General features: G+C 43.7%; 1 protein-coding gene across 1 annotated transcript in view; it reads left to right on the top strand.

The window, feature by feature from the left end:
• LOC140200078 (rho guanine nucleotide exchange factor 17-like) overlaps positions 1 to 14,172 on the top strand; it is a 472,416-nt gene that overhangs the window by 446,085 nt on the left and 12,159 nt on the right. Inside the window, exons 17-20 of the mRNA XM_072262817.1 lie at positions 1,891 to 1,958; positions 3,664 to 3,812; positions 5,281 to 5,455; positions 12,565 to 12,831. Of these exons, the coding sequence (XP_072118918.1) occupies positions 1,891 to 1,958; positions 3,664 to 3,812; positions 5,281 to 5,455; positions 12,565 to 12,831 (659 nt within the window). The remainder of the gene's footprint in view (positions 1 to 1,890; positions 1,959 to 3,663; positions 3,813 to 5,280; positions 5,456 to 12,564; positions 12,832 to 14,172) is intronic.

Raw genomic sequence — 14,172 nt, 5'->3', positions numbered from 1 at the left:
CCCCACTGTCATTAGCCAAATCAAAGGTGGTGACAAATCAGCATACGGAGGGAGATTGAAAATCTGGCTGAATGGTGCCACAACAACAACCTCTTAGTCAATGTAAGCAACACCAAGGAGATGATTATTGACTTCAGGAGAAGGAAAGTGGAGGTCCATAAGCCAGTAATCGTCAGGGGATCAGAGGTGGAGAGGATCAGCAACGTTAAACTTGTCAATGTTATCATTTCAGAGGATCCTGGAGCCCAGCACATAAGTGCCATTTCATACAAGCACCTCTGCTTCCTTAGAAGTTTGCGAAGATTCAGCATGACAAATAAAACTTTGACAAACTTTTCTATAGCTGTGTGGTGGAGAGTATATTGACTGGCTGTATCATGGTCTGGCATGCCCCTGAACAGAAAAGGCTACAAAAAAAGGTGGATATGGCACAGTCCATCATGGGTAAATCCCTCCCCACCACTGAGCACATCTACACAGAGCGCTGTCACAGGAGGACACCGTCCATCAGCAGGGAACCCCATCACCCAGGCCATGCTCTCTTCTCATTGATGCCGTCAGGAAGAAGGTACAAGAGCCTCAGAACTCATACCACCAGGTTCAGGAACAATTAATTTTAGAAAACCTAGCACATTTATTTTTCAACGTAGTCCCCTCCTACATTTACGCGCTCAGTTCAGCGGTCATGAAACATACGGATCCCTTCTTTGTTGGCATCTTGGACCTCCAGAAAGTGGTCCACAGCAGGGGTGATTGATAAGTTTGTGGCCTAAGGCAGAAGGAGATGAGTTATCAACCTCAAATTTTCTGTATAATCACTCAAAGAGTTGAACTGCACATGCATGTAACGAGAGCTATATAACTAATCTCCTTCTACCTTAGGCCACAAACTTATCAATCACCCCTGCTGTGGACCACCTGGAGGTCCAAGACTAAGTAGGAGGGGACTATGTTGAAAAATAAATGTGCTAGGTATTCTAAAATTGACTCCTTCTACCTTAGGCCACAAACTTATCAATCATCCCTCGTAATCTACAATGGTAATCTTAGAAATTGATAATTCAGTGATTGGTTTCTAGTATGATATACATATGCATGAGGATAATTAAATATATATAACTTAAAATAAGTTGCCTGGGTGTAAGCTTTCTGACCCTGTATTATGCACCACATCCCCAGACTAGTAATATTACCTACGTTTTGTAGGATTGCTTTTATATTTATAATTTTTCTGGTTTTTCATTGTGTTTTTTATGCTAAATGTGTTTTTTTATGCTGCATCAGATCCAGAGTAATAACTGTTTTGTTCTCTATTGTACTCATTAACTGAAGAATTACAATCAACAGTCTTGAATCTTGAATTACCTTCTGGTTGGTTCCTCTGTCTGAAATTGCCATGTTTCTGCACATTTGGTGCTCGGGACACTGAACACAGTGCTGTTCCAAAGATCAGGGAAGGGAGTTCTGATGGGTCTTTTTGGAAAGTAACAAACTTGTATGTATAATTTTTCACAAGGCCCTCATGCTATTAATAATCACATTCATCCCGTAGACATTTCTGCCTCTTTAAATAGAGCAGTAGCAGGTTTATTCAGAGAAGGTTTAAATTGTGCAGAAGAGCAGGGTACACTTAAATCCTGTAACCCACCAATGTTTCTCGATGCCCACAATTCCAAAAAGAAAAATTTTCCCTTGCCTATCTTGTGTTCACAGATAGCAGAGCGACAGAAAATCATGGTGTTTGCCTTTAAATGCAGAATGTCGCTGCTGCTGAGAGGTGGTGAATCTCATTGTTCTTTGAGTAACCCAGAGTAGGAAGCGAGACTTGTGTATTCTCGGTTTGATTTTAAAGCAATGTGGTCTGATTCCATTTCTTTTCCTCCCTGACAGATACCTCGACAACAAAGTTTTTGTCTCATTGGCAAATGGCGAGTTGATAATCTATCAACGAGATGCAGGTTTGTTTCAGGGCTGGCATTGTCAACTTACATAAATAATTACAAAATAAATGCAGTCGCAATCCTTTATTAAGTTAAAATCTATGAAACAATTTTATGGAAGACCTATTGGAGTGAGTAATATTTATACCAGTTTCTCCTTGACTATATTAAAATCTGAATTATATAGAAATATTTAAGTCAAATCTCCCTGTCTCCCAAATGCATTGACTTTCTTAAAGTACCTCTGAATGGCAGAACAATTTCAATGAAGTGGGTGGCTAAATTGTGCATAGTTTCCCATATTTCCAAAATTTTTCCATATGTAACGATTAGCACACAGAGTGGATCTCTGGAGTCTCAAGTGATAATTTGTGTGAGGTTGTGTCTGTTGGAAAACACCTTGAGTGTGGGATGTACTATGGTGATCTTGTCCAAATCTGTTCCGATGGGAATGCAGGCAAGCACGTTTTTGCAAAGAATGGCCAGTAGATGGTGCCATTTTGGCCTGAGGTGTGACAAAATCTGCCAGCCCTAGATCTGCTGTCTCAGATACAGCAGGTTAACCTCAAACCATTAGTTCATCGCAGGCCAGCTGAGTTACTCTTCCCACAGGACTAATTTAACGACACTAGAGTTAATTTTGTGGCTGGTGTGAGTGAAGAAATCGTAAATCTTCCACTCATTTTCCATTTCCTGCTTTGCACTGTTGCCCAAAGTCAGAGTAACCCCTCTTGGAGACTCCCTGACCTCTCACCAGATGTTGATTCATTAGAGACTGAATTTTATCTCTTACTCTCAGCCCTTAAATCTTCAGTGCAAAACATTCTGATTGAATCCTTACCGAAATGATAAATGCATCCCTTTTATTTTGTTGCATGTACCTACATTTCTCAAAAGACAACGTTGTCATCCCAGTAATTTAATTCGAAAAAGACTTTGTGGGACTTCCAAAATCCTGCTAGTGGTTTCCTGCTGTCAGAGTATTGGCTCGCCTTGAAAGTGGATGGACTGGACGTGTCAATGAATATTAAACTGTAACCTTAGGCAGAAACAGCTAAAGCCATCACTTAATTTATGTGATCATTCAAAAGAGCCTTCATATCTTTCTTGTCAGCAGAGATAATGAACAACGGAAGGTTGGTTAGAAACTGAAAAGATTAAATGCTTCCTTTGCCTGTCACAACATATTTTAATGTATTTTGAAAAATTTCTGCCTCTGGCACCATGCTTTTTAATTATGTGACTGCAAGGGACTGGAGGAAACTCAGCACATCACGAAAACCAGCCTCCCCTCCATGGACTCTGTCTATTTTTCTCACTGCCTCAGTAAAGCATAATCAAAGACTTTGCCCATTCCGGATATTCCCTCTTCTCCCCTCTCATTTTGGGGAAAAGGCAGAAAAGCCTAAAAGCACGTAGCATCAGGCTCAAGGACAACTTCTATCCCATTGTTATCAGACACTTGAGTGAACCTCTTATACTCCTGACTTAGTGATCCACCTCATTATGACCATGCACTGTACCATTTCCCTGCGCTGCACGCTTTTGGTAGCTTTCACACTGTATTCTGCACTGTTACTGTTTTACCTCATTCCACCTCAAGGCACAGTGTAATGATTTGATCTGTATATAGATAGTGTACAAGGCACGATTTTCACAGTATCTTGTTGCATGCGACGATAATAAACCAGTGCTGATACTTGCTGGACTTCCGCCCACACAGGAAGTTTCTGGGACCCGCAGAACTCGCACACATTGTGCTTGGGATCGCCGGGGAATCCCGTCACCAAGATGGTGCCGGTGGCTGGGAAACTGTGGTGCGGCTGCCAGAACCGGATTCTCGTAATCAACACCATCACGTTTTGCCAGGAGGTAAGTACATCGCGTATCCCCACAGTCCCCATGGTCTGAGGGGGTGAGGGGGTGGGGTTTTGGCAACTCAGCCAGTAAACTACCATCACAGCCAGCTTCGATGGCAGTCAGAAATTACAACAGTACAGAAGGGGAACACAATGTCTGTACTGACTGTGATGCCAAGTTAAACTAACCCCTTCTCCCTGTGTATGAGCCTCATTCCTCCATTCCCGGCATGCTTATGTGCCTGTCCAAAAGCCTCTTAAATGCCCCTATGTTATCTGCTTCCATCCCCTGGCAGCACATTTCAGGCTCCCAGCACTATCTGTGTAAAAAGAACTTGCCCTTCGTATCTCCTTCAAACATTCCCCCTCTCATGCCCTCTAGGATCGATCCTGGGAAAAAAGATCCTTTTTACCCTACTTTTCTCTTCCTATGTCAGATCTGTTACATTGGCATGGTAAGGTTTTGCAAGATTGGCTTCAGAAGTAAAAAACTATATGGAAAAAAAATACCTAAAATATGTATAGGACTGGGGTTTCGTAAGAACGTAAGAAATAGGAGCAGGAGTAGGCCATCTGGCCCATTGAGCCTGCTCTGGCATTCAATAAGATCATGGCTGATCTGACTATGGACTCATCTCCACCTACCTGTCATCTCCCCATAACCCTAATGTACTTTGAAACGATCTCACCGAGATGGCATTATTGACTCCAACTCATTTCTTTCTAATTTTACTCATGGTCCATATGTTACATTGAAGCGAGGCATAGCGGGGCAGCAGGTAGTGCTGCTGTCTTGTAGTGCCGGCAACTGGGCATTGATCCGAACCTCTGGTGCTGCCTTTGTGGAGTCTGCAGTGTGACGACGAGTGCTGCGTACACAGGACCTTAGTGCTGTCAGAGACCCTGCCCATCCATCCAGCAATCTCTTTGACCCCCCCTACCATCAGGCAGGAGGTGTCGTGGCATTCGGACAAGGACTGTTAGGATGGGAAACAGCTTCTTCTCCCGGGCTGTAAGACTACTGAACTCCCTGCCACCACCTAGGTCCCATCACGTTTCAGAATCAGCTTTGATAGCACAACAAGGGGAAATCTGCAGATGCTGGAAATCCAAGTATGTATGTCAAAATTTTTCTCTGGATTAAAAGGATTGGGTGTTCTTACTCTATCTTATTTAGGAACTTTTATATACTTGAATGATGAACTCTGAGTGCATACTCAGGAAACCTTATCATCGTGATGACTATGTTGTTGAGTCGAGATTCTGTTGCAGTAGAATATGGAAGTGAATTTCAGGCTACACTGTGCAGTCATGAGTAACTTATGTACTTAGTGTGGGTAACACAGGACAAATTTCTACCCTGGCCTTTGCTCATAGTTGAAGCAAATTAGTGTGTAAGAGTTGAGTAGGAGAAAGTGAGCTGTTTGCTGATGGGAAATCTGCACATCTGACGTCTCCCTTGTCTCTGCACTTAATGACAGCACATGATTCAGATCGGCCAGGACAGCAATCGGTGTGTGACGAGTATGGTGAGCTCCAGCCTGGGGGTATGGATCGCGATGCAGAGCAGCGCTCAGGTCAAGCTGTACCACGCAGGTACCTACGAAAACCTGGCGGAGGTGGATGTGGCTCCTGCGGTACACAAAATGCTCGCAGGTGAGAGGGTGTGCTTCGTAGTGCTGTATTTCTGTTTGCAAAATAACTGGAGTGGGCGGATGGTGGGGAGCTGTGAATGAGTGAGGAAGCCTCAGCTGTGATTAAATCCCAGCAGCTCGACTGATTCATGTAAAAGAAATGATACCTTTAGCATTATGTGTCTCTTACCTTCCTTTTACTGTGAACTGTCTTCTCCTCATGCTGTGTTTAAGTACAGAGTGTACAAAGATCTACTGCCTTGGAGAACCGGACACTGTAAACACATAATACTATTTATTTATTTATGTATATATTATTCCATATCCATGTTTTAACCTCTAACTTTATTAGCTTTTTTTAGTTATATAATTCTTTATTCTTTGTATAATTGTTGAATGTTGTTTTTTGTTGCATGTTACAAGCTGACCAGTGCAGCACAGCAAATTCCTAATCCGTGCAAATGTACATGGCCAATAAAGTTGATCCTTGCTACAGGCAGGTCGATTGAAAATTTCGAGCCTGTAACATCAAATGTTAGAAATGCTCAGGCAGCATCTGTGGTGAGGGAAACAGCAAGTACTCAACTGAACGCTCTGTTTGGATTCTAAAAAAGTTCTTTATGTCAATTTAATTTCGAAAGACCACTTACCATTTTTTACACCTGCATGTTCATAGCTTGGTATAACTCACGAGCAAGACTTACTGGAGTGCTCATCCTGTGTGTATCTCACCAAGTCTGCACAATCCGGCCAAGGGATCTTGTTTGGCAGACTTCTATAAGTATTGACTTCTCAACGTATCTTCAGATCAAGGCTTCTTATTTTGATTCAAACCATCGAGTACCTCACTGATCACACATTCTCCCCTGCTCCCCTCTATCTCATGTTTACCCTGATGAAGATCCTCCGCAATCTCCATCAGCACAGGTGGACCACATGTTACACGAGCGCAGAGTCGGAGGCGTTACTGCCGTAGCGAGTGTGGAATTGGTTTCCAGGAGAGTCTTTACCCGAAGTCTTGGGTTTGGAGAAAATCCAGGAGCGATGCTAGACTTAGAACTAACAGTCCTAAGAACCATGAAACGTGGTTACTCACACCGGAGTGGACCAGCGAACTGGCAGCTCCTTGTTGTGATCACAGGGTCTCTATCCTGCATTTTCTGATGGAAAGCAGGTGTGTGGAGTTAGCGGAACCTGGGAATGATTGGAAATTGAACGAGGGGATCGAGGCCCAATTCCTGAGGTAAATAGTAAGGTGGGGAATTGCCAGAAAGGACCATGACACCACAAGGCTGTGTGCTTAGCCCACTGCTCTACTCGCTTTACACTGCGTGGCTGAGCACAACTCCGATAGCATATTCACGTTTGCTGGCGACACCACTGTCATAGGCTGAATTAAAGGTGATGGTGAATTAGCATACAGGAGGGAGACTGAAAATCTGGCTGAGTGGTGCCACAACAACAACCTTTTACTCCGTGTCAATAAGTCCAAGGAGCTGACTATAGGCTTCAGGAAAAGGAAACCAAATGTCCAGGAGCCAGTCCTCACTGGAGGATCAGAGGTGGAGAGGGTCAGCAACGTTGAAGTCTGAGGTGTTGTCACTTTGGAGGATCTGTCCTGGGCCCAGCGTGTATGTGCATTACAAGGAAAGCACAGCAGCGCCTCTGCTGCCGTAGGAGTTTGTGGAGATTCAGCATGACATCTAAAACTTTGGCAAACTTCTATAGATGTGTAGAGGACAGTACATTGATTGGTTGCATCACAGCCTGTTATGGAAACACCACTGCCCTTGAACAGAAAATCCTACAAAAAGTAGTGGATACGGCCCAGTCCATCACGGCTAAAGTCCTCCCAAGCATTGAACACATCCACATGAAATACTGTCGCAGGAAAGCAGCATTCGTCATCAGGGACCCCCACCACCCAGGACATGCTCTCTTCTCACTGCTGCTATTGGGAAGGAGGTACAGGAGCCTTGGGACTCATGCCACCATGTTTAGGAACAGTTACTACCCCTCAACCATCGGGCTCTTGAACCAAAGGAAATAAATTCACTCGATTTCATTTGCCCCATCGTTGAAGTGTTTCCATAGCCAATTTCTTTCAAGGACTCTTCATCTCACGTTCTTGATATTTATTTATTTATTTATTATTTCTTCTCCTTCTTGTATTTGCACAGTTTGTTGTCTTCTGAACTCTTGTTGAATGCCCAAATTGGGCAGTCTTTCATTGATTCTGTTATGGTTATTAGTTTATAGATTTATTGAGTATGCCCACAAGAAAATGAATCTCAGGGTTGTATATGATAACATACAGTATATGTACTTTGATAATGAAATTTACTTTGAACTTTGAAGTGACCTGTTCCTGAGTTGGTCTGCCAACATTGCTGTAACAACAGTGAGTAAGGCATGTAGCTCGGCTTTGAGAGACTGAGGTGATTTTTCCCTCATGGAATGAGGACTATTTTGAAACTATAAAACAGCCCCACATTATATTGAGAACAGTACTTGCAATGTTGATGGATTTATCAGAAGTTCATTTTGAATTGGTTTATTAATGTCACCTGTTCTGAGAACTCGGTGTTAAGTGCCATCCAGGCGGATTGTGCAATACTTAAGTACTTCGTGGTAGTAAAAAGAACAGAATGCAAAATATAGTGTAGGAACTACAGGAGAGTGAAGTGAAATAGAATGTACAGGCCATTTATAAGGTACTGTAGATTGGGAGACCAAGAAGTCATCTCTAGCATGAAATATTACCAGTCAGTTTAAAATGTTTACCAAACAACTCCCATTTGATTTACCCATTATCAAAGTGCAAAGAGAAAGAACAGAGAGTCAAAGTCAATCATGCTCTCTAACTAATCAATGATTGGAGGTTTTCACAGTCCTTCTTAAATGCACCATACTTTTTGTGTGTTCGTTGGGAAATGGAATTGGTTTATTACTGTACTGCAACATGTACCAGTGAAAAGCCTGTCTTGCATCCTGTTCATACAGATCAGATCATTACACAGTGCATTCAGGAAGAACAAAATAAAACAGTAACAATGTAGAATAAAGTGCAGTACAGGTAAACAATAAGGTGGAAAATCTAAACAAGGTAGACTGTGAGACTGAGAGTCCATCTTACCGTAATAGTCTTATAACAGCAGGGTGGAAGCTGTCCTTGTGCCTGGTGATGTGTGCTTTCAGGTTTTTGTATATTCTGCCCCATAGGAAACATAGAAACATAGAAAACCTACAGCACCATACAGACTCTTCGCCCCAATGCTGTGCCGAACATGTACTTACTTTAGAAATTACCTAGGGTCACCCACAGCCCTCTATTTTTCTAAACTCCATGTACCTATCCAGGAGTCTCTTAAAAGACCCGATCGTTTCCACCTCCACCACCGTCGTCAGCAGCCCATTCCACGCACTCACCGCTCTCTGTAAAATAACCTACCCCTGACATCTCCTCTGTACCTACTTCCAAGCACCTTAAAACTGTGCCCTCTCGTGTTAGCCATTTCAGCCCTGGGAAAAAGCCTCTGACTATCCACACGATCAATGTCTCTCATCATCTTGTACACCTCTATCAGGCCACCTCTCATCCTCTGTCACTCCAAAGAGAAAAGGCCAAGTTCACACAACCTATTCTTATAAGGCATGCTCCCCAATCCAGGCAACATCCTTGTAAATCTCCTGTGCACCCTTTCTATAGTTTCCACATCCTTCCTGTAGTGAGGCAATCAGAACTGAGCACAGTACTCCAAGTAGGGTCTGACTACGGTCCTATATAGCTGCAACATTACCTCTCGGCTCTTGAACTCAATCCCACGGTTGATGAAGGCCTTCTTAACCACATAGTCAACCTGCACAGCATCTTTGAGTGTCCTGTGGACTCGGACCCCAAGATCCCTCTGATCCAGCACACTGCCAAGAGTCTTACCATTAATGCTATATTCTACCATCATATTTGACCTACCAAAATGAACCAGCTCACTCTTATCTGGGTTGAACTCCATCTACCACTTCTCAGCCCAGTTTTGCATCTTGTTGGTGTCCCACTGTAACCTCTGACAACCCTCCACACCATCCACAACACCCCAACCTTTGTGTCATCAGCAAATCTACGAACCCATCCCTCCACTTCCTCATCCAGCTCATTCATAAAACTCACGAAGAGAAGAGGTCCCAGAACAGATCCCTGAGGCATACCACTGGTCACAGGCCTCCATGCAGAATATGACCCATCTACAAGCACTCTTTACCTCCTGTGGGCAAGCTAATTCTGGATCCACAAAGCAAGGTCCCCTTGGATCCCCTGCCCCCTTACTTTCTCAATAAGCCTTGTATGGGGTACCTTGTCAAATGCCTTGCTGAAATCCATATACGCTACATCTACTGCTCTACCTTCATCAATGCGTTTAGTCACATCCTCAATTCAATCTCCTCCCTTGCCTCCCACAGTAGCCTGGGTATATCTGGTCCGGTCCTGGTGACTTATCCAACTTGATGCTTTCCAGAAGCTCCAGCACGTGTCCTTTCTTAATGTCTATATGCTCAAGCTTTTCAGTCCGCTGTAAGTCATCCCTACAATCGCCAAGGTTCTTTTCCATAGTGAATACTGAAGCAAATTATGCATTACCTCCACTACCTCCTCCACACTTGATTGGTCCCATTCTCTTATGTCTTATCCTCTTGCTCTACACATACTTGTAGAATGCCTTGAGGTTTTCTTTAATCCTGCTCACCGAGGCCTTCTCATGGCCCCTTCTGGCTCTCCTAATTTCATTCTTAAGCTCCTTCCTGCTAGCCTTATAATTTTCTGGATTTCTGCATTACCCAATTTTTTGAACCTTTCGTAAGCTTTTTTTTCCTTCTTGACTAGATTTTCAATAGCCTTTGTACACCATGGTTCCTGTACCCTATCGTCCTTTCCCTGTCTCATTGGAACGTACTTATGCAGAACACCACACAAATATCCCCTGAACATTTGCCACATTTCTGCCATACATTTCCCTGAGAACATCTGCTCCTAATTTATGCTTTTAGGTTCCTACCTGATAGCTTCATATTTCCCCTTACTCCAATTAAACATTTTCCTAACTTGTCTGCTCCTATCCCTCTCTAATGCTATGGTAAAGGAGATAGAATTGTGATCACTATCTCCAAAATGCTCTCCCACTGAGAGACCTGACACCTGACCAGGTTCATTTCCCAATACCAGATCAAGTACAGCCTCTCCTCTTGTAGGCTTATCTACATATTGTGTCAGGAAACCTTCCTGAACACACCTAACAAACTCCACCCCATCTAAACCCCTTGCTGTAGTTAGATGCCAATCGATATTTGGGAAATTAAAATCTCCTGTCACGAAAACCCTGTTATTATTGCAATGTTCCAGAATCTGTCTCCCTATCTGCTCCTCAATGTCACTGTTACTATTGAGAGGTCTATAAAAAACACCCAGTAGAGTTATTGACCCCTTCCTGTTTCTAACTTCAACCCACAGAGACTCCATAGACAATCCCTCCATGACTTCCTCCTGTTCTGCAGCCGTGACACTGTCTCCGATCAACAGTGCCACGCCCCCACCTCTTTTGCCTCCCTCCATGTCCTTTCTGAAACATCTAAAGCTTGGCACTCTAAACAGCCATTCCTGCCCATGAGCCATCCAACACAATAGCTCCAGGTACTGATCCACGTTCTAAGCTCATCTGCTTTGTTCACAATACTCTTTGCATTAAAATAGACACATCTCAAACCATCAGTCTGAGTGCATCCCTTCTCTATCACCTGCCTATCCTCCCTCTTACACTGCCTGCAAGCTTTCTGTATTTGTGAGCCAACCGCCCCTTCCTCCGTCTCTTCAGTTCGGTTCCCACCCCCCAGCAATTCTAGTTTAAACTCTCCCCAACAGCCTTAGCAAACCTCCCCGCCAGGATATTGGTCTCCATCAGATTCAAGTGCAACCCATTCTTTTTGTACAGGTCACACCTGCCCCAAAAGAGGTCCCAATGATCCAGAAATCTGAATCCCTGCCCCCTGCTCCAATCCCTCAGCCACGCATTTATCCTCCACCTCATTCTATTCCTATTCTCACTATGACGTGGCACAGGCAGTAATCCCGAGATTACTACCCTTGTGGTCCTGCTTCTCAACTTCCTTCCCAACTCCCTGTAGTCTGCTTTCAGGACCTCCTCCCTTTTCCTACCTATATATCATTGGTACCAATATGTACCACCACCAGTGGCTGTTCACCTCCCCACTTCAAGATATCATGGACCTGATCAGAAACATCCCGGACCCTGGCACCTGGGAGGCAAACTACCATCCGTGTTTCTTTCCTGTGTCCACAGAATTGCCTATCTGACCCCCTAACTATAGGCTCCCCTGTCACCGCTGCCATCCTCTTCCTTTTCCTATCCTTCTGAGCCACAGGACCAGACTCTGTGCCAGAGGCATGGCCACTGTTGCTTCCCCCAGGTAGATCGTCACCCCCAGCAGTACTCAAACAGGAGTCCTTATTGTTAAGGGGGACGGCCATAGGGGTATTATCTAGTATCTGACTCTTCCCCTTCCTTCTCCTGTTACCCACTTATCTGTCTCCCGAGGCCCCGGTGTGACTACTTCCCTATAGCTCCTAACAATCACCTCCTCACTTTCCCTGATCAGATGAAGGTCATCGAGCTGCATCTCCAGTTCCCTAAACCGGTCCCTAAGTAGCTGCAACTCGACGCACCTGGGACAGATGTGGCTGTCCGGCAGGCTGGGAATCTCCCAGACATCCCACATCCGACACCCAGTACAGAACACCGGCCTCACACACATACTTCCTATTCCTATTCTTTACAAGTAACTCACCTTGCCTCAACTCATTAAGAAAGGGGAGAAGAGAGAATGCCCAGGACAACTGAAGTCTTTGATTATGATGGATGCTCTACTGATGGCTGCAAGCAATATAGACTAAGTCCATTAAGGAGAAGATGGTTTTCTTGATGTGCTGAGCTGCATCTGCAATTCTCTGCAGTTTTTTCGGCTACGTGCAGAGTATTTGCAATACTAAGCCGTGATGCATCAAGGTCAATTTGCTCAAAGCGTATCACACTGTGTGTTATAACGATATCCTCCATCCAACAGGTTCTGATGCCATTATTCGCCAGCATAAAGCTGCCTGCTTACGGATTACTGCCCTCCTTGCCTGCAAAGACCTCCTCTGGATCGGAACAAGCGCTGGGGTGGTGTTAACTCTTTCCATTCCTCACGTCACTGCCAACACCACTTTGCTCAGGATACCTTTAACACCCATGGGATCAGCTCATGGTCACACGGGACATGTTCGATTCCTCACAGCCATTGAGCTGCCGGAGATCTTTGACCTGTCTTTCCCACCAGCCAGAGAGCCAGGCAAGTTTATGAAGCTTTTCAATCTCCTTAAAGAACTTTGTTAAGTGTAGAGATCTGGGCTTGCTTTGATTATTTGCAGTCATTTTTTGTGTACAATTTTCTATGCCTCTCCCCTAAGGGATTTTGAAGACTAAATTACTGGAAGTGGAGGATGATGATTTTTTTTGAAAGATTGGTCAGTTGAGAGTTGGCACAGATTAACCATGATCATAGTGAATGATGGGATGGGGCTCCTCTATTTTTGTGTTCTGTGAGTTCTGTAGAACTATAATTGAGTTACATTTCAAGATCACTGAAGCCTTTATTGTCAAACTAAGAAATAATGGCAGCATTTAACTGTGAGCGATGGAAAGCTTCAATAATATCCCCCATAATTCTGTTTTGCGTTTGCCGATAATGTGCTGACCTACATGTATGCTGAACCATTTCGCCCCTTGTGATATTTACATGCAGGTAGCTGTCCATTCAGTTCATAAGGTCTCCACATGGGCTTCCTTTTACCTTCCTTTATCACTGAACAGGTAATGTCACTGATCCAGGAAGATTGATCCAGAATAACCATTCTGCATGGTCCACTTGGAAGTGGCGTAGAGTAAATTCCGTCTGTTGCTAACAAGGTGAACTATCTACATGGTGGCAGCTTGACTACATAATGTAGACATATTGGAAATTGGAGTTCAGTTTATTGTCATTCAACTATATTTATGTACCTCACGAAACGAAGCAGCATTCCTCTGGGCCAAGGTGCACAGCTCAGTACCTAAAGCTCACACACAAATCATTAAGTAATATCTCCACAAATAAATTACGAATAATAAAATATATCCCGGAGATTGACATTTAGCATAAGGTGCATTTTATGAGATAAGTTTAAAGAGTGAGCAGTGTAATGCTGCTGCTGCTTCATAAGTGATGCATGGGGGGTGGCAGGGAGTTCTGTAGTCTCACAGCCCGAGGAAAAAGCTGTTTCCTATCCTATCAGTCCTTGGCCCTAATGCTGTGGTACCTTCTGCCTGATGGTAGGGGGTCAAAGAGATTGCAGGATAGATGGGAGGAATCTTTGACAATGCTAAGGGCCCTGCATATGCACCTTGCCTGATAAACATCTCGATTATATAGAAATAATAGAAAGATTAAACATGGACTAACGACAAAAAAAATCTCCTGAACTTTCAAATCAGCCGATTAGAAAGCGATAACAATGGCAGTTAACTTTTACAGATCTAGAAACTTGGGTTTGTTCACCCTTAAAAACTTTGACTTCTGATGTGTAAGTTTTATTTTGTTGTTGGAATGAGTAAGGCTGGGGATTCAGTGTTTTGCTCTGATTGATGTTTATAA

This window comes from Mobula birostris, chromosome 7 (assembly GCF_030028105.1).
Source record: "Mobula birostris isolate sMobBir1 chromosome 7, sMobBir1.hap1, whole genome shotgun sequence".
Classification (NCBI taxonomy): Eukaryota; Metazoa; Chordata; class Chondrichthyes; order Myliobatiformes; family Myliobatidae; genus Mobula; species Mobula birostris.
The sequence above is the reverse complement of the archived record's forward strand: the minus strand, read 5'-3'. Positions and strand labels throughout refer to the sequence as shown.